Source organism: Elephas maximus, chromosome 24, assembly GCF_024166365.1.
Source record: "Elephas maximus indicus isolate mEleMax1 chromosome 24, mEleMax1 primary haplotype, whole genome shotgun sequence".
NCBI classification, from domain to species: domain Eukaryota; kingdom Metazoa; phylum Chordata; class Mammalia; order Proboscidea; family Elephantidae; genus Elephas; species Elephas maximus.
In genome coordinates this window covers 37266640-37280480 of record NC_064842.1, presented here as the reverse complement: position 1 = coordinate 37280480, position 13841 = coordinate 37266640, and the positions used below count along the sequence as shown (strand labels likewise).

The 13841-nt window shown below is 39.6% G+C and overlaps 1 protein-coding gene across 6 annotated transcripts in view; it reads right to left on the bottom strand.

The window, feature by feature from the left end:
* Positions 1-13841, bottom strand: part of RABGAP1L (RAB GTPase activating protein 1 like) — a 739959-nt gene that overhangs the window by 161066 nt on the left and 565052 nt on the right. The window contains exon 1 of one of the 6 annotated variants that reach the window (XM_049868629.1): positions 3684-4955. The exons of the other annotated variants lie outside the window; for them this stretch is intronic. Within the exon in view, the coding sequence (XP_049724586.1) occupies positions 3684-3851 (168 nt within the window). The 5' untranslated portion in view covers positions 3852-4955. Of the gene's footprint in view, positions 1-3683; positions 4956-13841 lie in introns of those variants that run through there. 6 annotated transcript variants of the gene reach the window in all.

Sequence of the window (13841 nt, the reverse complement as noted above, 5' to 3'; positions counted from 1 at the left end):
GAACCTTGAAAACATCATGCCCACTGAAATAAGACAGGGACAAAAGGACAAACGTTGTATGATCCCACTTACATGAAATAGGCAAATGTACAGAGACCAAAGCTTATTAGTGGCTAGCAGGGGTGGGAAAGGGAAAGGGGAGTCTCTGCTTAGGGGACACTGAGCTTCTGTTAATTAATGGTGGTGGGGCAATTTGGAAAAGTTTGTACAAAACGATGCATGTAATCCATGCCACTGAATTATACATGTAAAAATTGCTGAACTGACAAATATTCTGTTATACTTTTACCACAGTAAAAAAAAAAAAAAAAGGCTACTGAAGGGAACAACTAGGGGGAGGGGAATATATATACATATACGTGTATATATATATGTATTTATATCCTCCTTGGCCTAAGAGTCCTTTGGATTTGCTGTGGAAAGTACCCAGAGCCTCCATACTGAAACATAGCCACCACTGAAATTCATCTACTGTGATCTGATAATAACTCCCTGTGTTATACCAAGAATCAAAAAACAAACAAAACCCCCAATATCTACAGGAGTGTGGGAAGATTTTGAGCATACCCAGAGTAAGTTTTCCCTCCTCCAAATTTCAAACACTTACAGAGTATGGACTGTAGCCATGTACCACTGCTGACACCATTTTGAATGTTCTTCCCACTGAAAAATTCAGCGCAAGAGTATCACATTTTAAGGCATTTTTTTTTTTTTTTTAAGGGGGCAGGGTAGGTGGAAATAGTTCTGACATTTGACTCTTAGCTCCAGATGCTTCTACTCCAAATCACTCATTATTCTTAGGTAATAAGTCTTTCTTTAAAACCCTCCGATAAGCAGCAAATTCTAGGTTTGATTCTTTTTATTCAGGGGGAAAATATCTAGGCATGGTTCTCTTTTTCACCCTCACTATTTTCATCCTAAATGGCTTTTTCTTCCTTTGGTTACAGTGTCTAACAGGATTTCTATGCAATTGAGAACTATTTTTGAAGCTCTGGGAATCATCTGGTAGCACAGGCTTTAAAGGAAGGAAACATTACTTAGCTGGTATCTAGGATGTTGGTGTCTGTTGCTTTGGTATTTTGATTTCACCAAAGAAACCTGGGTTTTGGTGATTCTGTGCATAGAATTTATGCCTGGTGGTAATATCTTAAATGAACTATATAATTTATCAAAGAGATATTGTTCTTTATTTGGTATACTTTTGAAGTACAATAAGCAAAAATTCCAAATCCACATCCTATATTCAATCAGCGGCCTCCTTCCAACCAAGAGTTATAGCAGTTAGCGTTCTAGTAGTTTGATGGTCCCACTTCAGTGAACGATAAATAAGGCTCAGATTCCTGAAACACTGTCTTGGTAAATTTTCATTTATTTAATTACATTATATAAAAAATTTAACTTGTCTTATGTGACCAAAAAAACATTGCTGGGATTTTTGCAGTGAAATAAGTTATTTGTATGTGTTCAGGCCCACACTCATTCATGTTTAAAATGTGACTGAAAAGGTACCAAGACACAGTAGTATCTCAAGCTTCAGTGACTGTCCTCTTGACTGGTAAAGGAAAGACCGCAATACTGCATGTGGCAGGAGCCCTGTTAGGACCCCCCTGTGCGGATCAGCCATCCAGCCCGCATCATTAGCCTCTCCAAGAACACAAGGCTGAACAACTGCACTTCCCTCAATACAGATGTTAAACTTTGAGCAGTAACTTACTGGATAGCAGATCCCAATCCACAGCCATACTGCTAATTAAAGGGCATGTGATTTCCCAAAACATGGAGCTCACTGGTTCTACCAAAAATCTTTCAAGCACAACTGTACATAACAAAGTTAGAGATCTCCAAATGGCCCCATAGAAAATCCAGCATATGCTTTTCACATGTAATGCAGGTGGCACTAATACCTAGGCTCTGAATGTTACGTCCCCCAAAAATCTCGAGTGATATATAATCTGGCAACTAAACAGACTTCGCATAGTTGCAACGTACAGATATATATGACCTCCTGAAGACCTGGATCTTATGAATCCAACCCCCTGTGGATTTTACTGCTGACATTTTTTTAAACTAGAGACAGTTTAAATTCATCCCTAAGGCGGATTTGAGCATAAGAGATACTGTTAGTTATCAATTCATATTTTTCTTTAAAACACTGAAAATATAAATGCCAGAGATGCACCACCGGATTACTGTAAAGTTACTGGTGGAAGCCCTTGATTCGCAAAGTTGGGTAGCCTTTAAGAATACAGAAATACATTAAACCAAACCTCTTCCTAAAAGAGGTGCAGAGAATTTGTTGAAATGTTGTGTTTTCGCACTTCTTAGTGTCAAAAAAGCTCCTGAAATAAAATACTTGTTTTCTTTTTTTTTTTTTAGAGAAAGATCTCCTTTCTAACAGAATCATGGGTCTTCAGTTTTCTCCTTTATTAGAAAAAAAAAAATTGGGATTCAGGGAAAGAAAAATAAAGGTGAGCACTGACGGCCTCACGTGGGCATTAAAACATATGTATTAGGCACTTTCTATCTCCTCCATAAATGACAAAGGAAAATATTTCTTGAAAATAACCCCCAGTAACTGCATGCTGGTTAGTACATCTAACTTCACCTTGCAGTGATAAACAGACTTTCTTCAGGGTGAGAAATCCGTTACGTATGTGGCTACCTGACACATCTGTTATTATAAAGAGGCAGCTATATATATATATATTTTTTTTTTGCATGCAAATAATTAAGTGAAGACTGAATTAGTAATTGTAGAGACAAGCATAAACAGAGATGACCTGTACTGGAGGGGGATACGTGGGAAAAAAGAGTTAAATCCAGTCAAGTAAAAACTATACTGAAAAGACTAGAATGTGAGAGGAGGATAATGAGAGAACAGTCTGGAATGGTATGAAACTCCATTGTATAAAATAGACAAAGTTAAATTATTCTTGTTCGATTATCAAATAATGGTATAGAAGAACTGCAGACCAATTAATTATATTATGGAACAGTTGCTGGGTACAGTTCTCAAATCAGTAACGGGAAACCTTGCACCAGTGATTGTGGGTGCTTAATTTTAACCCTTGGTAGGAGAAGGAAGGCTGATTTTTCTCTTAGTCTGAAATCAAATAACAAGCAAGCCAGACCTCCCAGGTTCCTAGTACAGACCCAAGTGCTTTACAATGATACACAGTTGGATCATTCCAGGAGAGAAATCTACAATTTTCAACCCCATCTTCAGGGGGAAAAATTCCCTGCCAAAAAACAATCAAACTGGCAATCAAATGGAGGGGTTAGAAAGCAAACCACAAGTAGTTCAGATAACTGGCAATAATGTCTATTGTAAAATTTAACCCTTTGGAGACATAAATAACAGAATGCCTACATCAAGCACTTGGCGTTTAGCTTTTTCGCTGAGCCTAGCCAGCCAGAAAACCATTTTTTCTGCTGCCACAGAGATAATGCCACTAACGTGACCCAGGCTCTGAGAAAAGAGCCATGATCTCTAGCCAATTAAGGAGTGGCGTGGACCAGGCTCGGAAAGAGCCCCACAGCAGTGGCCACTCAACACTTCCTTCTCGGTGGAGTGGGGATAAGGAGAGGAAAACAGGAGATTCCCAGCCTCTTCCAGGGATACAAGGGATTCTAACAGGGTGGAAGATTGCCTACAAATGAAGTTCAATGAAAAACAATCTCACCGCCAGAAGCCGAGGCACAAACAGACGATGCCCCATCCCCAGAAGTTCCAACACTCGACATGCATACTCATTCACCAGCTTGCTCCTCTCGTCGTGCATGTCCTGGGACTTTTTGACAGGAGGTGTGAGCTTAGCAGCTGGGGCTGGGCAGGGCACCCCTTCTTCCATGAGCAGTAAGTAGGTATCCAGAATGAGAAAGCTGGATCTCTTATCCACAATTTTAGGAACTGCGGTGGGAGGGGAGCCAGGCTTAGGTCTCCCCAGGAGGATGCACAAGCCGGTCTGTGGTGGGAATTGTCAGCTAATGTCTCCCCGAGAAAAGCATTTTGGCTAAATCATCCACTGTGCAAGAGCCCCAAAGTAGACTGGAAAAATGAAAATGAAATCAAATGCTGATCTAAATAAAAAACGGTGAAAGCAATCAAATGCAAGAAAATGGCCAAGAGCGATGCAGGAGAGTTCAGATACATGTGTAAAAACGGACTAGCTGTCTAAAAGGGTACAGCATGTGAGAGTGGGCTGTGCGTGTGTGTGAGAGAGAGGGTGCCTGTGTGTGTGTGTGCTGCGTGAGCGTGAGCCGACAGCAGTAGCTGTAGCCAGGAAGCCGGGGCAGTTGTGAAGCTGCAAGGAGAAAAGGATGAGCTCATTGCAATCCTTGATTCGTGACAAGCAGTGCTGCTGCTGCTACTGCTGCTGCTGCCTCTCGCAGTGAATCCGTAATGAAGGGGTAGGGAAGGAAGAGGAGGGAAGAGGAGGAGGAGGTAGGTGAATGAGCATGCAGAGTGTGTCTCGGGGGAGAATGCTGTAATAAGAAGCCAATGGCGGGCCATTGGACAGATGCGCTTCCCCCTCCCAGTCCACCTTCAGTCAGTGTTAGTCTGACAGCTTATGCTGTTGAACCCTAAACCCACAGACAGATGAACTAGCTTCTCCTAACATGTGATGCTCACAGAAAAATCAGACAGCCTCCCAGCTAAAAGGCTGACCTTTATTCATTCTGCTTTCTAATAAAAGAACAGGTAAGTCTGATCTTATACTGTAAATTTAAAGCGGGGTGCTCCAGTCCTTTTTGGATTACTGAAATCACAGAAGAGAGGTGTTAGGGCAAAATGATGGAGTGTAGACAGAAGAGCAAGGACCGAGCAAGCAAGAAATGACACACCCTCAAGTTGAAATATTTGTGCAATAATAATGACATTTTGCAATGCCAGTATGTGTTGAAGGCTGGCCACAAATAAAAAGAACGTTGTCATACAGTTTGATAAAACATAAAAACATACAATATAACATTAAGGGTATACAGTTAAGGAACTACTAAAGTTGAGACTCTAAAAAAAAATAGTAATAAATTAATAACTTTTTTATACCATAAGAGAAAAAAAATGTTGCCATCAAGTTGATTCCAACTCATGGCGACCCTATGTGTTACAGAGCAGAACTAAGCTCCATAGGGTTTTCTTGGTTGTAATCTTTACAGAAGCAGGTTGCCAGGTCTTTCTTCCATAGCGCTACTGAGTGGGTTCAAACTTTCAACCTTTTGGTTAATAGCTCAGCACAAATCACTTGAGCCACCCAGGAACCTTTTGGTTGGCAGCCCAGTGTAAACCATTTGTACCACCCAGGGACCTTTTTATTATACCATAAAATTAAAAAGACCAAACCCATTGCCGTGGAGTCGATTCCTATTCATAGGGACCCTATAGGACAGAGTAGATCTGCCCCATAGGGTTCCCAAGGCTGTAAATCCTTATGGAAGCAGACTGACATATCTTTCTCCAAAAAAGCAGTTGGTGAGTGCGAATTGTTGACCTTTTGGTTAGCAGCTGAGTGCTTAACCACTGTACCACCAGGGCTCCTTTATTATACCATAAAGCCTTGCTGACGAGTCAATTTGGACTCATAGCAACCCTATAGGACAGAGCAGAACTGTCTCATAGGGTTTCCAAGGAGCAGCTGGTGGATTCAAACTGCCAACCTTTTGGTTAGCAGCCATAGCTTTTAACTGCTGTGTCATCAGGGCTCCTATTATGCCATTAAAAAAAAAAAAAAAAACCAAAACCAAACCTGTTGCAGTCGAGTAGGCTCTGACTCATAGTCTGCCAACTGTTTGGTTAGCAGCTGAGCTCTTAATCACTGCGCCACCTTAAACCTTGATAAATACTCAGTTAATAGTTCGAAACATTGTTCTGACAATCTTTGGTCAAATTAAATCCTTTTCTAGTCATAGTATAACTGACAATTACCCATACTTTAAAATTTTGCAATCTTAGTGTAAAAGTATTATTTTAATTTTTGATATGAATAATCTGCTACAGCCAAATGAGGGCAGAAAGACAAGAGCACCTTTAAGGACAGTTTCTTAACTTTACCCTAACAATTAACTAATATATAGTCAGCAGTCAAGAAATTGAACCAGGCATTGCATTGGGCAAATATGCTGCAAAAAACCTCTTTAAATTGCTAAAAAGCAAAGATGTTACCTTAATGACTAAGGTGCGCCTGACACAGCTATGGTACTTTCAATCGCCTCATATGCATGCGAAAGCTGGGCAATGAATAAGGAAGACAGAAGAATTGATGCCTTTGAGTTATGGTGTTGGCAAAGAATGCTGAATATACCATGGACTGCCAAAAGAATGAACAAATCTGTCTCGGAATAAGTAGAGCCAGAATGGCAACACTTCATCTCATATACTTTGGATATGTTATCAGGAGGGACCAGTCCCTGGAGAAGGATGTTATGGTTGGTAAAACAGAGGGTTAGCAAAAAAGAGGAAGACCATCAATGAGACAGACTGACATGGCACCTGCGACAGTGGGATCAAGCATAACAAAGATCATGAGGATAGCACCAGGCCAGGCAGGGTTTCATTCTGTTGTACACAGGGTTGCTCTGAGTCCAAACCAACTCAGTGGCACCTAACAACAACATTCAGCATCTTGGTTCTGCAGCTCTGCAGTTGGTCTCATAAATACCAGACCAGTTTTCCCATGCAAGTTGCAGCATTGTACAGAGAGTAACAGGGCTAAAACGGCCAGAACAAGTTCCTTCTCAGTGTTGGTTTCCTAATCTGACAAATAAGAGTTACGAATGTATGCAAGTTACAAAATAATAAACACATTTATTGGCATATTTCTGTGATCCTGGTTAAAAAATTGATTAATTACGGAATTGGGGAGAAAAGAAAATAAATAGAAAGGGAGATAATACTGCCTGTAACAAAATATTGCTTGGCTTCTTTTTCTAAACTCTCAGAAAAATAATTGTTGTTTTTAAATTTTTAAAGTGTTCTTTAGCAAAATATTTTAAATGAGATTTTTATAGATTGCTGCCAAGTCTTTTATTTCTTCTAAAAATGATTTTTAAAAATTATACAAAGGACTTTAATGTAAAGTGATCCTAGGGTTCATCCTTAGAATGTTGGAGGAAATGTATTATGGGTCACCTAGGGTAGGGGTTGAGTCCTTGGGCAGTGCAAATGGTTAACATTAACGCATCTGGCTGTTAACTGAAAGGCTGGAAGTTCAAGTCCTCCCAGATGCACCTCAGAAGAAAGATCTGGCAATCTACTTCCAAAACCTCAGCCACTGAAAACCCCATGGAGCACGGTTCAGCCATGTCACACATGGGTTCGTCATCAGTCAGAGTCAACTCAATGGTATCTGGTTAAAAGGTGGGGGTTGGTTGGGCTGGAAGGGGTGCAGACTTGTAAGGAAGAGATCTGGGGCCTTTTGTACCCAATCCCTGTGTCTGTGCGTGCGTATGTGCAGCGTACATACACAAACACGCACGAGCAACAGTTCCATTTTTTATCTTGCTTATACAGGGAGCTCTGCATTAGATTTTATTTGAAAAGAGTGTGCTACTACTGTCTAAGTGTGAAAAACACTGCCACGTAAAGATAAGGTGCCTTTGTGGCATTGACTACTTATAGGATTTTTTAAAATACATCTTTTTTAAAGGATTGGAGAGATGTTTCCATACAACTGACTCGGCCTCAAAGAACACTAGCAGAAGCATTTGTTATTTCTTATACAAAATGGAAACAAAGACCTTCTTGCCCTGAGTGACTCCAGTGCAAGGGAATAAAAGTTAATCAAAAGATTCTGGATCTGTACTGTTTGGCTCTGATGCCCACAAAAAAAGTTAAAAATCTATGTACTATATACATTCAATATAATAATTAAAATGACATTTTAATAAGTAAACCAAGGTTACATTTCTAATATTTAAACACCTTTAACAAAATCCTGTGTAAAAGGCACTAAAAACAAGCAGTCATGTCTTTTGGTTTTCCCAATCTCTCCATCACACTTCCCCTCAAAAATGTGTTGTTCCTGCTTTCAAAATTTCCATAATTTTCAACCCTGGTCCTGACTTCAGACTGTCTCTTGAGAACAGGCTGTTGATCCAATAACAGGTAAAACAATTCTTCTAGAACATCACTGGGTGAAATGGAAGTGTGGATTCTAGGGATTTCTGAAGTTCAAGAATAGTCACTCATCTCCGTGACAGCATTTCCCTCTCTCCCTCCCTGGTCCCCAAATCATTTATTTATTGCTGATCACACTCAGCAATAAATCAAAGCACAGTTTTGAGAAAAAACTGAATTATAGAGTAATATAAAAAATGAAACTAATAGAAAAGAGGCTTTTATGAATTTGTAATACATGGTTTCTCAAATTCGTTATATTACCATAAAAGAGATTTTTAAAAAATTATTATTATTCTGAAAGGTAAGTTCAAGAGCAAGTTGAAGATAGTATGGGAAATATGAACCAATCACCAAATGGGGAAGAGTGAGGGAGAAGAAAAAGGGGCTACGCAATGGTCCAAAAGCCAAGCACTGGAAGCAGGTGGACAGTGGTACACACCTAATTATAGCTCCCACTTGAAGGTCCTCATCCTGAACCACCCTACTGTGTCACAGCAGGAATGACATGTTCAGAACATAAATAGATTTCCATTGTAAAATGAAAAGCATATTTGATTTAATTCATGGAACTGTAATTAAGAACACTGAGTGCAAAGAAACATGCCCGGTACTTACTTCAGGGTTTATAAAAAAAAGGTGACATTTTCCACCCTGCAGGAGCTTATAATCAGTGAGGTATCCAAACACAAACATAAAGCAGAATGTAATGAACACTAAAAAAGGAGCAACACGCCCTGTGTCTTTGCTGTCCACAGTGGATCTCCATACAAGTACATTTATTTTAGTAGGACTGACCTGGACCCAAAGAACAATGAGAATTCAATATATCTCTAATATCAAAACAGGGCATTACATATTACATCACCTTTTAGCCACACTTCCTGGCTGTATGACAGGGTAAGTTACTTAACTTTCTCTGGGCTTCTACAAAGCCAAGTTGCTCTGAAAATATAATACTGTAAATTAATGCATATAAAGGAGTCTCTCAAAGAGCACATGGTGGATGCTTAATAACAAGTTGTGTCCTTCATTCTTTTTATGAAGTCATGTAGGAAAGGACAGCATGTGTAAAATGCATTGTGCTAACATGGTTTAAGGCTTGGAAAGACAGAAAGGACTGTGAATATATTAATATTAGAAAGAGAGTTAGCCAAACACTGATAAAAGACTTTCCTGTGAGACCTAACTCTTCTATGGTTCATTCTTAAGACTCAGACACATTAATAGTGAGTATCCAAGGACCCACACATGCTCTTAACTAGGAGAGGTAAGATAGCAAAACACTTACTTCTATAGGTATCTGTTTTTGGTCTGGTAGTCTTTACTTTTTAAAGATGAGCCCTCAATAATTTGGCAAGCTTCTAATATTCAACAAACAGGTGAAATACAAATAACATTGTGAGTAGTACCAGTATCTTGACACCGTAACCAGCTGTACAACTCCTGTTCTCTCTGCCATTCAAGTCTTGATTCAGCCCAACACAACGCCACGTGTTCCTGCTGCAACTATACTTTTTGGATAACCACATGATATCAATTAAATATAAAGACTGCCTTAATTTCCTTTTTTGTCCAAGCTTACTAACCCTGCTGCTAAGTGGACCTCCCATGAGTTAGTTTCTGGGCCATTCTAGACTATTCACAATGCTGCCTGCTGTCCCACAGACACACTTGTTTGGACAATGCCCTTCAGTAAAGTGTTGCACAGTCTGAAAAGGATTCTCTAGATACGATAGCAGAATAATAAAATAATGGGATGTTATTAGGCCCTAGGAAATATTGAAGTCTGACACGTTCATCCTATTGATGGAAAGACTGAGGCAGCAGATAAGTGACTTGCCCACCATCATAAAATTTGTCCAAGTCAAAGTCAGGAAGCCAGGCTGCACAGCAGAGAACCTGGCATTTCCTGCACTGTAGCTTTCTATCTGTCAATTAATGCAAGCTCATTTAAACAAACAAAAACTATCTTATTAGGAAGACCATACTTCATTTTATCCCCTACGGAATTGGTCTGAAGCCTGTGCCTGCCATCTGGTATGTAAGATTCTAAGTTGAATCTAAGCTGAGAAGGGGCACTCAAAGCCTGCCTTGAGAACATTCACTTCTAAATATATACTTATGACAATAAAGCACACCTGTCTTCTCAGTTTTTAACTGATAAGCACTCTCTTCTTCCATCAGTTTGAGGAGCTACATCCTTGGCAGCTCAGTCACAATGTCTACATAAAAGCAGCTTTCTTGAAGCCATGTTAGTGACTCAGGCTTGAAAATGGAATGCTATCTAAGTTATTTATCCCCTTCCCTAGGCAGTGTATATATAGCTAATATTTATTTTCAGGCTTAAGCAGAAGGCATAAGCATATGTTATCAAAGGCCAGTTTTTTTTTTAATTGATCAGAATAAAATTATGACATATAAAATCTAGACTATTCCCTGATCCTCTCAAGCTAAACCAGCATTTTTTAATTTTTATTTTTATGTGTATGTGTGTGTGTTTGCTAAAAATAATGAGATGCTGTACTTATCTTGGAGCCCTGGTGGCACAGTGGTTAAGAGCTACGGCTGCTAACCAAAAGGTCGGCAGTTTGAATCCATCAGCCTCTCCTTGGAAACCTTATGGGGCAGTTCTACTCTCTCCTATAGAGTCGTTATGAGTTGGAATTGACACGACAGCAACGCGTTAATGGGTACTCATCTTGATAAAATGTAACTTGCTTCTACCTTTTTCCTATGTCCCATCTCCTATTCTCTATTAAATTTGCAATCTCTGGCATCTTCATGTTTCATAGAATGCTAGGTGTAGTTTAACACCTGTCATTGTGAAAAATAATACTTTCAGTGCAGGAGTTATATGGGTCAGCCCATGTATTAGCAAGTGAAGTTTCTTCCACAAAATGAGTATGTCAGGATAGGAACATTCATTTTTTTGAATGGCCAAGTCCAAGTTCTGAAATAAAGACAGTAACAGGCTATACAGCCGTAACATCACACACATGCACACACACATGCATGCACATAGTCTCTTTCTCTCACTTGCTCACAACTTTAAATGGATTCAGTAGACTTTCAGTGGTGGCACAATGGTGAGAGCAGCAATGATTTTCCCCTATTTCTGCTGGAGGTGATCTGCCCCCTGTGACCTCATAAGAGTCCACACTCAGTACTGCCACAGCCTGTCTTGCATGATGGCAGTAACAAGCATATAATGGTCTTTCATGCTTGTTGTGCCCCTTTACATAACTCATACATCTGTCCCAAACAGGGATTAACAGAACAACTTGGACATCACAGACTCTTGATAAACATTGAAGTGGTTTAAATTATGCATAACAATAAAACCAGTTGCTGTGGAGTTTATTCCAACTCATAGCGACCCCATGTGTGGTCAGAGTAGAACAGTACTCCATCGGGTTTTCAATGGCTGATTTTTCAGAAGTAGATCGCCAGACTTTTCTTTCAGTGCACCTCTGGACAGACTCGAACTGCCAACCTTTCGGTTAGCAGCCAAATGCACTAATAACCATTTGTACCACCCAGGGATTCTATGCATAAAAACAATTACCATTTATTTACTGTTTATCAGGGTCAAGAACAATGCGAAGTCTTTAGTGCCATTATTCATTTCATACAGGAGGCCTCAGAGGCTTAGGAAAGTTAAGTGACTTGCTCAAAGTCATGTAGCTAGTAAACACTAACTCGCAGGAAGAGCAGGCAGGAAATTTCTTATACTGCAACTATACTTTTTGGACAACCACACATCTGGTATGTAAGTGTTTTAAATCTAATTCGAGTTATTTAAAATAATGAAGGAAGTAGAATTAAACAGGCTAGATTCTAGAGAGTAATTAAGTTAGTCCAGTGGAAATAACAGGGTTTACATAGACACATCATTATGAATATAATAAGAGACTAATGTGTCTTGGGTTCTGAAAAAAAACAACAAAAACAAAACAAAAATTTATGCTCAAGGAGCAGCATCTGCACTCTGGGTGATCTTATCCACACCCTTCTTTTTTTTTATTACTATCAAATAGCCCATCATGAGCTCGGCCATCTCTCCAGGACTCCCAACCCAAATATCCACTGGCTTACTGGATATACACAGGCTCCCATGTAACTTAATCTCAACATGTTCAATGTCACCATATCTTCCCTAATACAGCTGTTCCTCTTGCATTTCCTATCCTGTCTAAGGTGCCCTCATCTACCCAATTACCCCAACCACCACCTGGGAATCATCCTGGAATTTGCTTTTTACCTCCCTCCACATTCAATCCATCAATCAGGACTACTTCGATTCAACTCCCTCACCATCTCTCAAAATTGTCCCCTCTTCTTTACTCCCATCCTTTCAGCTAAGCCCCGATCTCATCTTTTATCTGGACCACTACTATATTCTCCTGTTTTCCTCCCTTCCAGTTTATTTTCCTCATGGCTCCCAGAGAGAGTTTTCTAAAATACAAATCTGATCATATTATGCCGTTGCTTAAAATTCTTCAATGGCTTCCTAGTCCCTATAAAGTCCAAACTCCTTGGAAGCACAGGCAAGTTCTTCCATGATACAGCCTTGCATGCCTTTTATATATTCTCTTCTGACATCTTTAAAACTAACATGTCCCTGAGCTCCACTCTTAGCAAATCATGTACTTTTTTCAATTTTATTTTGTTGTTGCCGAGACTATACACAGAAAACATACACCAATTCGATAGTTTCTGCATGTACAATTCAGTGACATTGATTACATTCTTTGATTTGTGTAAACCATTCTCACCCTCCTTTTCTGAGTTGTTCCTCTCATTAACATAAATTCACTTCCCCCTAAGGGTCCTATCTAATCTTCTGAGTTGCTGCTGTCACTTAGATCCCATGTAGATAGTTCTTAAAAGAGCATAATGCTCAAGGAAGACAATTTTTTATGCTGGTTAAGCTCAATTATTACTTGGTTTTAAGAAGATTTCAGAGGTTATTTTTGGTTTAAGGTTTAAAGGTTATCTCAAGGTGGTCCCAGACAAAGAAGGATGAAAGCTGCAGAATAAAAATTCAAATGCACAAAAAAGATCAGACTTACTGGTCTGATACAGACTGGAGGAACTGGCAGGACTATGGCCCTAAAACACCCTTTTGAACTGGAACAGAAGCCATTATTGGAGGCTACTATTCAGTCACCCCAAATACAGTCCCATAAAGTAAATGCCACCCCAGAGGAACGTGTTTCTTAGAACAATCTCTTGTATGAGATTGAAAGGGCAGTATTTGTCCAAAATCAAAGATAAGAAGCCAGGAAGGGGTAGCAATCAGGATGAAAGGAAACTGGGAACCCAGGACAGAAATGGGGCAATGGCAGACACTATGTAGGGAATGGTACAAATGTTACGCAATACTTTATATATAAACCATCAAATGAGAAGCTCACTTGCTCTGAAAACTTTCTCTTATTGCACAGTTAAAAAAAAAAATTATCTCAGGGCAATAGTTTCAGGGGTTCATCTAACCTTCATGGATCCAGGATGTCTGGAGCCCATGAGAATCTGAAATTCTGTTCTATATTTTCCCCCTTTTGATCAGAATTCTGCTATAGAATCCTTGATCAAAATGCTTAGTAGCCAAGCATTGTCTAGTTCTTCTAGTCTCAGCAAAGACTGTCTTGGTCATCTAGTGCTGCTATAACAAACACCACAAGTGAATGGCTTCAACAAACAGAAGTTTATTCTCTCACAG